Source organism: Argentina silus (assembly GCF_951799395.1).
Source record: "Argentina silus genome assembly, chromosome: 4".
Classification (NCBI taxonomy): Eukaryota; Metazoa; Chordata; class Actinopteri; order Argentiniformes; family Argentinidae; genus Argentina; species Argentina silus.
Window position 1 is genome coordinate 20320527 of NC_139658.1, and position 12500 is coordinate 20333026.

The 12500-nt window shown below is 49.2% G+C and overlaps 1 protein-coding gene across 3 annotated transcripts in view; it reads left to right on the forward strand.

Moving 5' to 3' along the window:
• The window catches only part of tacc1 (transforming, acidic coiled-coil containing protein 1), a 31023-nt gene that overhangs the window by 13380 nt on the left and 5143 nt on the right, over window positions 1-12500 (forward strand). For all 3 annotated transcript variants that reach the window (XR_014554184.1, XM_083668272.1, XM_083668271.1), the window contains exons 2-6: window positions 1650-1747; window positions 6222-8331; window positions 9569-9629; window positions 10212-10470; window positions 12109-12302. Coding sequence is in view for 2 of the 3 variants with exons in the window: in XM_083668271.1 (XP_083524397.1) it covers window positions 1650-1747; window positions 6222-8331; window positions 9569-9629; window positions 10212-10470; window positions 12109-12302 (2722 nt within the window). In the remaining variant the exon portion in view is untranslated. The remainder of the gene's footprint in view (window positions 1-1649; window positions 1748-6221; window positions 8332-9568; window positions 9630-10211; window positions 10471-12108; window positions 12303-12500) is intronic.

Genomic DNA, 12500 nt, shown 5'->3' on the forward strand with positions numbered 1-12500 from the left:
GAAGTGTGTATTCTGACTGAAGAGGAAGCACAGTGTCTCTGGGTGTAGAGAAGGAGCCGTGATGTCGTGGCTCTCGCCCGTCTCCTGGGCGAAATGGACTTGGACGGCGGTGCGAGGAGCAGAAGAGGGAGAGGGCGATGAGGGAGAGGAAGGACAGGAAGCCGAGGAGGAGGAGAATGGACAGACCCGCTCGGGAAGAGAGGAGGAGGAGGAGGAGGAGGAGGAGAGGTCTCAAGGCTGCAGGCGAGTCTTTTGGCAACGTTTGAGCCACGAGACATAGATGACGGTTGGAGGAGTGTGTGTGTGTGTGTGTGTGTGTGTGTGTGTGTGTGCGAGAAAGAGGAGAAAGGCACCTGCTTTCCCACTTGTGGGGTTCTGTGTTTGTAAGGTTGGAAGAACACAGTCAAAGAGAAAGAGAAAGAGAAAGAGAGAGAGAGAGAGAGAGAGAGAGAGAGAGAGAGAGAGAGAGAGAGAGAGAGAGAGAGAGAGAGAGAGAGAGAGAGAGAGCATTTGCATTTGACCGTTAAACTGACTTCTGCTTCTTGGTGTTTTGATGGGAGAAAGAGTTTATGTTTAGGGTGATATTTTTGCGAGGTAGTATTTCCACTGTGCCTTAGACTTCTTTCTGTGGCTGAGAAAAACACACGGGTACAAATTATCATAATTATGTTATCATAATTTATCATTTAGCACAATCTGTGCTCTAACAGGGAAGTCATCCTGATGTCCGCCTGCCTGATAACACTATCACCCAAGGCTTTGTTTAAGGACGAGATAACCGCATGTGAAATAGGCTTGTCTGTGTTTAGTTCCTCTGCCACGACACTGGCTGGTGGGAGTGGTTGCTTGATGTACCAGCCAACTGGCCCTTCACACGCACATGTACACACACATATACACGCACAGATGTACACACACACACACACACACACACACACACACACACACACACACACACACACACACACACACACACACAGAACAAAAACATACATTGGCCATCCGAAGAGGAGGTAGAGCTTAGCATAAGCTTAGCATAAGCTAAGCTCTCCATGAGGCTTTATAAGCTCTCTATGAGGCGTTATACGCTCTCTATGAGCAGGGAGAGAGTCTAGGATGTTTCTTATCACTGAACACAGATGCATTGTCCTGTATGTCCAGTAATTATTATTATTTTTTTTTTTTAATGTTTTTATACTGTCCTCATTGGGGGGGAGGGGATACTTCTTAAGGCAGATAGTAGCTCAGTGAGGGAAACATGTGCTGACATCAGAGTTTACTGGCAGTAGCTATGTCCTCATCCTCAACGGACAGGCAGCTCCAGAGCACGGCGGTGGACATTGCAGTGGATAGAGTATAGAGCGTAGGTGTCAGATCGGCTGTGACTCGCAGGGACAGATCCTGATGTCAGCTCCTCCCTCAGGCTAACCCTGACTGATTAGATGTGATAACTCAACTCTGGCTGTGGCTGCTGCACAGAACACAGGACCTAAAACCATCACTGTCTGTTTGAAAGGGCACCTTACTAACCTTCATATGTATGCTGTGCCTAAAGCACAAAGAATGTACTGACAGACTCTCTCTCTCTCTCTCTCTCTCTCTCTCTCTTTCTCTCTCTCTCTCTCTTTCTCTCTCCCCCCCCCCCACAGTTCTGACTCAGACGGTAATTTTGAGACCCCTGAGGCAGAGACTCCCGTAAACTCCCCCCGGAGAGTCCCAGGAGAGCTGGAGACTCCCGCTACAACAGGTGAGACAACACACACACACACACACACACACACACACACACACGTACACACACACATACGTACACACATACGTACACACATACACACTACACACATACACACTACACACTACACACACACATACACAACCTTGTCCACCCAGACTCGACTCACGTGGAGAGAATGCATGAACTCGCTTCCATGGGTTTCCATGGCAACTAGGGGTATTGAACGTAGGGTGTCTCTGAGGAACTTGCTCTGTGTCCTATATGTAGCTCTTCGGCCCATGTGATCATTCCTCTAATCAGTGTGGTTTAGTCTGCTGACAGACACGTCACTGTTCAGGCTATAAGACACCTGTTCACACCAAGGCAGCATTCTGGCCACACTTGGTTTTTTACAGGGAGTCATTGATTATACACTCACTGAACACTTTATTAGGAACACCTGTACACCTTCTCATGGTGGAGGTGGTGTAATGGTGTGGGGAATGTTTTCTTGGCACACTTTGGGCCCCTTAATACCAATCAATCATCCCATGAATGCCACAGCCTATTTGAGTATTGTTGCTGACCATGTGCATCCCTTCATGGCCACAATTGACCCATCTTCTAATGGCTACTTCCAGCATGATAATGCACCAGGTCACAAAGCAAAAGTCGTCTCAAACTGGTTTCATCAACATGACAATGAGTTCAGTGTTCTTCAGTGGCCTTCCTAGTCACCGGATCTGAATCCAATAGAACACTTTGGGATGTGGTAGAACGGGAAATTCACAGCTTGAAAGTGCACCTGAGAGATGGCGATTGGTGCAGTGGATGTGGGAACAACCTTTGACCTGGTATTCAGGAGGACATCCTATGGACATCCTGAGGTCATCCAGGACAATAGCAGTCAGCCCTTGTTGATATTGGTGGGGGTCAGGCGTCGTGAGAGTGACTGACCATGTGATCATGCTTGGCCTGGTTAGTTAGTTAGTTAACAGAACTGGTCATCACGTCTCCCATTTCCACATTTGGAGAATGTTTATAATGTGTTCACATCATACTGGGGAAGTTGTGTTTTTTGTGGAGAAAGAAACTGTGCTGCTTCCATGTAGCTTGCAGCAGCATTCATATCCAAACCTCTCACCCCACGGTGTGCAGGGGATAGACAGCTAGAATTTATGTGGATTCAAAATCCACAGAGCATGTGATGCAGTCCCAACTTTAGGTATTCTGGTGATTTATTTCAACAACAGGCCTTTTGCACAGTTAAAATTTCTCCCTGTGTCTTCTATATACATTATGGTTGCCCACTGTGCTGTGCCTGTAGATGTATTTCTATGTCTGTCCTGTAGATGTATTTCTAGGTCTGTCCTGTAGATGTATTTGTAGGTCTGTCCTGTAGATGTATTTCGAGGTCAGTGCTGTAGGTCTTTGATCTCTGAGAGCACTGCTGTTGTTGTCCCGCAGTGTTTTGGTTTGGGAGGGGGAGCCTGTAAAAGCAGGGGGGGGGGGGCTCCTGCTATAAAAGCAGGAGGGAGGGAGGTAGGGAGGGCCTGTCAAAGCAGGGAGGAGGGAGGGAGGGAGGGAAGGAGAGAGGGAGGTAGAGCCTCCTGCTGTAAAAGCAGGGGGAAGGAGGGAGCGGGGGGGGTCAAAATATTCAGAGTGTGAGTGTGAGGCTGTATGTTTCCAGGCTGATATGGCTGGCACAGGCCTAGTGTAGGGAGAGTCTCTGGAAGTTTGTGTGTGGGGCTGTGGGAGGCTGAGGGAGGCTGAGGGAGGCTGAGGGAGGCAGAGGGAGGCAGAGGGAGGCTGAGGGAGGCAGAGGGAGGCTGAGGGAGGCAGAGGGAGGCCGAGAGAGGCTGAGGGAGGCTGAGGGAGGCAGAGGGAGGCAGAGGGAGGCTGAGGGAGGCAGAGGGAGGCTGAGAGAGGCCGAGGGAGGCCGAGGGAGGCTGAGGGAGGCCGAGGGAGGCTGAGAGAGGCCAAAGGAGGCTGAGGGAGGCTGATAGAGTCTCTAGAAGGTGGCGTAAGTGAGGCTGAGGGAAGCCTGAGTGAGGCTGTGTTCGCTGGTGAGAGTGGAGAGGGAGTTGCCTTCTGTTCCGACCACAAACATCCCTCCAATGCTTCCCAGCTGTGGAGATGAACTCTGGCTCAGTAGCTCAGAGCTGGAGCGGAGGCTGTTATGGTCTCGAGGAGACTGTTCTTGGCAGCATCACATTGCTGTGCTGATAGAAACTATGAGTCATGTAAACAAAAGTAAATGACTTTGTTGTCTGGACACAAGTAACCCAGAGCCCTGTTCAGAATAGCAGAGAATAGTAACAGCAGTCTGTCACAGCAGAAATGCATCTTTTGCTCTTCTCTTCTGCTCCCACCTCCAAAAGTCACCCAAATAACGACTATTTAGACCAATCAAAGACAGTCTATGGTGCAGTGAGAGAAATCTGCTGACCTTGGTTAGATATCCATATCAGGACCCCATTGAAGTGGCAGAACAGAGAGGGTTTGAGAAATGACAACACTGCAGGAAACCTGTGGCTGAGATCCAAGTGTCCTTGATAAGAACACACAGTTTGATAGCTCTGCTCCCTCCCTCCCTCCCTCCCTCCCTCCTTCCCTCCCTCCCTCACTCCCTCCAGACTGTGACTTGGACAGAAGAGATGTGATGGCTACCAGGCTAACACTGCTCTGTTGTTTACCCCTCTCCTTCTCTCTCTAATTCGATTCAATTCTATTTGATTTGATTCTATTCGATTAAATTCACTGAAATTCACTGAAATTCAATTCAGTTCAGTTCAATTCAATTCAATTCAATTCAATTCAATTCAATAGTAGGACATATAGTAGGACATCTTACATCACCAAAGCACACATATAGCTACGTATAAATCAACAATGACAGAAAGGAAAATGATGATATAGAATGAACAAAAACAGTAACATAACAGCAACAATATTAACAGTGGTAACAATAACAACTCCTAATAGTAGACTACTTGTTTTGTTTCGGGTTGTCATTCCACAGGCTGTCCCTAAGGTTATGGCAGCAAGCCACATATTTGTCTGCCAATTCGGAGCAGTGTGATTTCCCCCCTGCGTGTGTGTTGCAGGCTAGGAGTGTCTCTACCTCTTTCTGGGGGCAGAGCATACGCCAGCCTGACTTCCCTGGAAAGCCAAGTCTGCCTGTGGTGGCCTGTTTCTACTGCCAGGCTGTTTCTACTGCCAGGCTGTTTCTACTGCCAGGCTGTTTCGCAGAGTCGGTGTCAATGTCTTCCCTCGTTTCTGGTCCGTCTCGGTGCTCAGGAAGTTTGTTTAGGGCCAAAGAGCATTCAAATTTCCTTAATTTGTTTTTTACATTCAAGTTTAGTTTCTTTGTTGTCTCATTCTGATAGGGGATATATTTTTGTTTTTGTTTTCTTTCAATTTGATTGGGCCAGATTGTCTGAGTGAGGCTTTGTAGGCTGTCTCTTTTTAGTCTCTCTTTATCTGGCTTCACACACACACACACACACACACACACACACACACACACACACACACACACACACACACACCTATCAGATCATTCATGCAGAGATTAAAGAGTGAATTGGTGTTTAGTTGTAAATGTTTACACTGGGAGGATAAAATCTGCCTGACAGCATGGTGGTATGAATCACTCCACTCTGCTGTTTATGTATACTGTATATACACCCAGCTCTCCCTGGTCGCCTAGCAACAGGCTGTTTCTACGTAGATGTCATGATGATTGTCATGGTGAAACCTGTCTCTGCGTTCCTCAGGGCAGTGTTACTAAACCAACATCACTCTCAGAAGGAAGGGATCAAAAAGGGTTCATCTGCTTGTGCCTGTAGAACCCTCAGCATGGAAAGGGTTCTAGATGGCATGGAAAAGGTCTTGTACAGGTCAGGGACAAACCCAGTATAGCCCAGTACAGCCCAGTATAGCCCAGTATAGCCCAGTACAGCCCAGTATAGCCCAGTACAGCCCAGTATAGCCCAGTATATAAAACTCCCTCTTTCACACTCTACATATCACTCCAGTGGAGGCTGGTTGAGGTAGGGATCGGAGGATGGGCTCATTGTAATGCATGGAATGGACTGAGAAATGGTTCCTTCATTCCTCATTCCATGTGTTTGATACCATTCCTCATTCCATTTCATGCATGAGCCCACAATGAGCCCATCCACCAGCCTTCACTGCTCTGTTCCTCTATAGTTTCTCTTGCAGCTCCCTCTCTAGTTCAGATGAAAATATTGTTCAGTTGGTCTTCAAGGGAAAGCGTAACCATGGCAACAGATGCAACTGCTGTTTTCTGGGTAGCAACAGTAGCTAGCTAGGTTGTTTTTTTCAGTTGAACAGTGACAGTTACAGCATACTCCATCAAAGACTATTTCAAATTTCATGATTTATATCTTCAGTTGTGTTTGTATAATTGTTTCATGTTTATGTTTGAGTGGATTTTCCTGGTTGAAAAGTCTTCTCCAATCATCTCTCTTGCTTTGGTCAGATGACCTGGAGGTCGAGGAGCGGCTGGTGATCTCCAGCCCTGCTGGCGAGCAGAAGCACCTATTGGACCAGAGCAGCGACCCTCCTTCCCTCTGCACCCCCGAGGACCAGAGCATGGGTCAAAAGGAACCTCCCCCCTTCACCCCCCAGGACACACCCCCAGTTGCTGACCAGGAGACCCCCCCAACGCTGAACAACATAGCCAGCCCCCCAGAAGTTCCACCCCCCACAGCAGACCCACCCTCCCAGGTCAATAGAGCCACACCCAGCATGGCCATGGACATACCTGAGAGGGAGTCCCTGGTTGGGGAGGAGACTAAAACAGAGCCACTGTGTAACGGACACCTCAGCGACAACCCACCTCCTCGGCAGGCCAAACGCTCCAAGACTAAATCCAAGACCAAGCTCCCCTCCCTGCAGATAGAGAGCCCTCTGAACGGGGCTAGGCAGGAGCAGGGGCAGGAGCAGGGGCAGGAGCAGGGGCAGGAGCAGGGCCAGGGGCAGGAGCACAGTGACATCCCTATCCCCATGGGTAGTTATAATTTTGACCCAGACCAGCTAGACGACAGCTTCAACCCCTTTGCTAGTGGAGGCTCTAAGATACAGAACTCTCCTCCAGCTTATTCTGCTGGCTGTCTGCCTGAACTAGAGGCTCTGCCAAACTCCTCTCCACCCCTGCCTGGCTTCTCCCCACCCCTGCGTAGCTCCTCTCCACCCCTGCGTAGCTCCTCTCCACCCCTGCGTTGTTCCTCCCCACCCATGCGTAGTTCCTCCCCACCCCTGCCTACCTCCTTCCCAGCCCTACATAGCTCCTCCCCTCCACTGCGTAGCTCCTCTCCAGCTCTACGTAGCTCCTCCCCTCCACTGCGTAGCTCCTCTCCAGCTCTACGTAGCTCCTCCCCTCCACTGCGTAGCTCCTCTCCAGCTCTACGTAGCTCCTCCCCTCCACTGCGTAGCTCCTCTCCACCCCTGCCTACCTACTCCCCTCCACTGCGTAGCTCCTCTCCACCCCTGCCTACCTACTCCCCTCCACTGCGTAGTTCCTCTCCCCCCCTGCCTACCTCCTCTCCGCCCCTGCGTAGCTCCTCTCCCCCCCTGCCTACCTCCTCCCCTCCACTGCGTAGCTCCCCTCCACTGCGTAGTTCCTCTCCCCCCCTGCCTACCTCCTCCCTTCCACTGCGTAGCTCCTCTCCACCCCTGCGTAGCTCCTCCCCACCCCTACATAGCTCCTCCCCTCCAGTTCGTAGCTCCTCCCCACCCATACGTAGCTCCTCCCCACCCCTGCGTAGCTCCTCTCCACCCCTGCCCACCTCCTCCCCAGCCTTACGTAGCTCCTCCCCTCCACTGCATGGCTCCTCCCCAGCCCTACGTAGCTCCTCCCCACCCCTGCGTAGCTCCTCCCCTCCGCTGTGTGGGGCTTCCTCCAGACCAAGGACTGAGGCTGAGGAGAAGGCTCTACCTTCAGAGGAGGCCAGGCCCGTAAAGATGGAGTTTGGTTTAGACGAGGGAGAGGTCGTCAGTAAGCCACCGCCAAGGAGGCTGGGTAAGAAGCCAGGCAGCAAACTCCCGTCTAAGAAACAGAGGCCCAAAGGCACAGGACTCGCCCCGAAGCCGGCACCAGAACCACCTTCTGAACCAGCACCTGAACTAGTATCAGAACCGGTTACAGAATCCGCTTCAGAACCCGTTTCAAAGTCAGCCGTCCCCCTGAGTCTGGACGACGTTCCTATTCCCAAGTCCACCTACAACTTTGACCCCAGCCAATGGGATGACCCCAACTTCAACCCATTCGGGGGCGGTGCTATGATGAGTAGTTCTCCTCCTGTCCAAGCGAAAGGCTCCTACAACTTTGACCCTGATAGCGTTGACGAGGGGACGGATCCCTTTAAAACTTCCAATGCTCTGGGAGGCGTGGTCACATCCAAGGCCCTGCCCCCAGGAGACACGGCCACATCCAAAGCCATGCCCCCGAGAGCCACGGCCACATCCAAGGCCACACCCCCTGAGAGGCCAGCGGACGCCGTGGTGGTGAAAAAGAAGGTAGAACGCCCCCTGGAGGAGGAGAAGAGAACGAGACCGTCTCCCAAGAAGAGCAAGGACAGGATCATCACGTGAGTCTGCTAGTAGTCAGAAATGTGCTCTTCCTGCAAGAGAAACCTTGCATCAAATCAAAATATAATTTCATTTCATTATAGTTTCAATTTCATTATAGTGCATATCATACAAATGGCACAGCACCACTCGCATGGAATTGACAGTGAATCGAATTGACTTTAAATGTAATGGATGTTTCGACACAGTAATCTTCTCCAGTGTTTCATAGAAACACTTAGCATGCTTACTATGTTTTTGCATTCATACCAAACACTGCTGTCAAAGACAAACGTAACACAGAGTATTGTTCCTATGATAGTGGCCATGTCCTCATTCTCACAGTAAGGCTGTTTACAGGCTGTTTAGGAGGTGCAGCAGTAACGTTGGTCTATTTCTGCCTTTGTGAGGCCGTTCACAGCCTCCCTCCAACCCCCCCCCCCCCATCCCAGAGAGAACTAAAAACAAACTCCTTCATCTCTCTGCTGAGCCAAACCCCATTAACTCACTCTTTCTCCTTCTCTCTCTCTCTCTCCCTCATCATCCTTCATTCCCTTAACCGTCTATCCTTCCCTGCTGCTGTATAACCCCTCCTGCCCCCCCCCCCCTCTGCTTCTCTCCATCTTGTGTTTGCTTCAGGACCTCTGAACAAGTCAAGTTTCTCTGTTTTCTGTTGTAAGTATTCTCTCTCTCTCTCTCTTTCTCTCTCTCTCTCTTTCTCTCTCTCTCTCTCTCTCTCTCTGCGTTCCTGCATGGGGTGTTGTTATGAGGCTCAGAGGAGCGCAGTGCCCTGTCTGCTTGTTGGCACGGCAACCCCTCTCTCTTAGAACAAGGCCACATCAGCAATTCAATCAGTCTTGTGACGCTTCGCTAAATTGAACAGCAGTGATGTTTATAATCTGTTTATTACTCCGGTGCGTAGTTAAACGAATCAGACGAATGTCCGAATAGTCCCTGTTATCCAATAATATAATAATAATTAGGTAAAAACAAGATTACTGTAAACATGATTGAAAGACTTTATAAAACATGTTGTCCTTTTGAATTGTAACTTGAGCGGCAGACGTTAGGCTGAGTACCACCTGTAATGTTAGCCCCTCTAGTTTAGGGGTAGGAAACCCCAGAGCACCTCATTAAGGTGTGACATCACCTCAGAGACCACCAGTCTTCACATAACCTGTCTGTCTGTTGATAGACCCCCTTCTGATGGTGATCAGCAGCCTTTACACTAACCTCCCTGTCCCCCCCCCCCCGTAGGAACTCCTGTAAGCTGAAGAAATACGAGAGCCAGTCGCTGGTCCTGGATGTCTGCTCTCAGGTACAGTACTGTAGCTTGGGGTGTGTGTGTGTGTGTGTGTGTGTGTGTGTGTGTGTGTGTGTGTGTGTGTGTGTGTGTGTGTGTGTGTGTGTGTGTGTGTGTGTGTGTGTGTGTGTATGTGTGTATGTGTGTTCATGCAATATCAGCTGAAAATTATAGGCTTACTGCAGTGACACTGCAATGCCCATTACTCAGCCTTCCCTACCTCACCTCAATATACACACACACACACACACACACACACACACACACACACACACACACACACCCCTCCTCATGCTGACGAGAGCATCCACAACAGTGTGTCCTGAGCTCTGCAGTGCTGTCCAGCCAGCTGGCACCACCAGATACCTGACTCACCACGCACCACGTGCCACATGGGCATCCATCTCTGGTCTCTGTGGTTGCCATGTGCCTTCAAGTGTCATGGCCACCAATAACTGTAACAGACTTGATGTCATCAAATGACATATTCCCTTTGATAGCTTGTTTATTATTGTTAATAATAACAGTATCTTATCATGGGTGTTCTGCCTTGAGTGTCTCTTCTTAGATGCATATCTTCTTCGTCTCTTTTGACAGGAAGAGGATGTGATGTCACCGGTCCAGGAAGTCCCTCACCGCGTGCGCCATGCCACCGACGAGGAGAAGCTGGCGTCCAGCGGCATCGTGAGTCAGATGGCAGAGGAAGAGGAGAAGGAGGAAGAGGAGGAGGAGAGGGAGGACGAAGAAAGCCGAGAGTGTACCAAGGCTTCAGCCATCCCCAGAGGCCAGGGGGTTGATGGTAGCTTGTCTCACAGTGCTATCTCCACATCCGTGCCCCTCTGGGAAGCCACTGTAGGTAGGTTCACACTCCTGCTTAGCACCTATTAGACACTGATTAAAATCAATTACAATCAATCAATTACCTGAGAACCAATTAACAGACGACAGATAAAGAGATGAGGAGTATACATTGAGTACTTTCTGGTGGAGAATAATTCAACCAACAGCCACACCCTCTGCTGGCTTGTCTGGGAAGCTAAGCAGTGTATGCCTTGGTCCATCCTTGGATAGGGGTACCAAATCAGGCTGCTGGAAGTGGTGTTGTAGGACCAGTAGGTGGCGCTCCTCCCTCTGGTCTGAGAGACCCCAATGCCCCATGGCAGTGAATGGGGCATTGCCTTGCAGGGGATGATGTCCTTCAGATGAGACGTTAAACAGAGGTCCTGACTCCCGGGTTGTTCCCATGGTACTTAGATCAAGAGTAGGCGTGTTAATACCAGTAATCTGGCTAAATTCCCAGTCTGCCCCTCATACTATCATGGCCACTTAATCATCCCCTGCTTTCAATTGGCTCTTGCATGCCCCTCCTTTCCCCTGTAACACTTCTCCAGGTTGTTGCTGCAAAAGAGAACATGTTCTCAGTTAACTTATCTGGTAAAATGAGGGATAAATGGAACATTTTAAAAAGTTGGTTTCATTCAGCCTTTTTAATTGGAGATGTTCAAGAGCTAAAATATGTACATGCTTTTGTTCCAGCACAGCACTAACACATATCCAACCTAAGACACACATCCACTGACCACCATACACCAGCGATCACATCACAGCCAGGGGCCCTCTGTTGGGTTGGAACTATAGAAGTATAGAAGTGCACAGTTACACTCTGCAACCAGGACACAAGGCAGGCTTTGTTCTGTAATCACCAGAGAGCAGGAGGAGAACTTGGTCGTAATGTGAGTAACAAACACAGCAGAAGGCCGGTCGTAGACGGTCACATTGTTCCAGAGGAATAGACCACTAGTCTATTTTGTTTTCGTCAGACCACAAACCTCCATTCTCCAGCCTCTGAGTTGGCTGTTGATCTGATAAACTCAATGTTTTCTTTGTTTTGTATTTTCACTAATTGGTCATCTGGTCAGTATATCAAAATAGTATTTGGTTCTTTCTAAAAAATTAAAAAAAACACACAAAAAAAACATGCCCCTTGCTATAAACATAGCCAGAACCATAGGTACATACAATTCTGAAAACTACCCAAACAACACTCCACTGCAAATGTCAATAGGTAATCTGAGCAATGCAATGAAACATGACAGGCAAAAGGTCCTGACTTTTCAGTGAGTCTCATGATTGTTGACAGTGTTCTGATTCTGTGGCCTGAAGGAGTTTACTCTCAAATGTTGGCTGTGACTGCCACCTGCTTGGCTACTGCAGATATTACAGCGGTCCTAAGCGCTATACTGTCAGTGATGTTAAGACTAGTATGTATTCTTGTGTGAATGACCTGTGAATTGTATTTGATCAATCTCTGTCAGCATTATACAGAAACAGAGAGACCGACAGAGTTATAGCTTGCCGACGAAGATTATATTTATATTTACCGGACATAAATGTTATCCTAGTCACAGATGGGGCTAAGTTATATAGCTTTTGTTGATGATATAGATGAATGAAGAGATGCAGAGATAAAGCTTGTGTTGTTGCTCCCCCTCAGGTCCTCAGAGCAGGATAAAGGACTGTCTGGAGGACAAGGACTCTGGTGCTGTAAAGAATCAGGAGCTGTCAATAACCCAGGGGCCAAAGATTATTGGCTGTGAGGGGGGCCATGACAAAGGAAGTCCCGCCTTGGACGCCATACCTCTGACTGAGATGGACAAAGCAGAAGTCCTCACCCTCATCAGGGAGGAGGTACAATACCTGACACACCTGACACACAGACCTGGGTTCGAACCCCACTTGTCACAGTAGCAACAAACTACCAGATGTCTGTCTGTCATCCCTCTCGCCACCCTGACCCTAACTCTGATCATTAACCCTGACCTTAAGCCTAACCCTAACCCTAATCCTGGTCCTGACCTTAAGCCTAACCCAGACCCTGACCTTAAA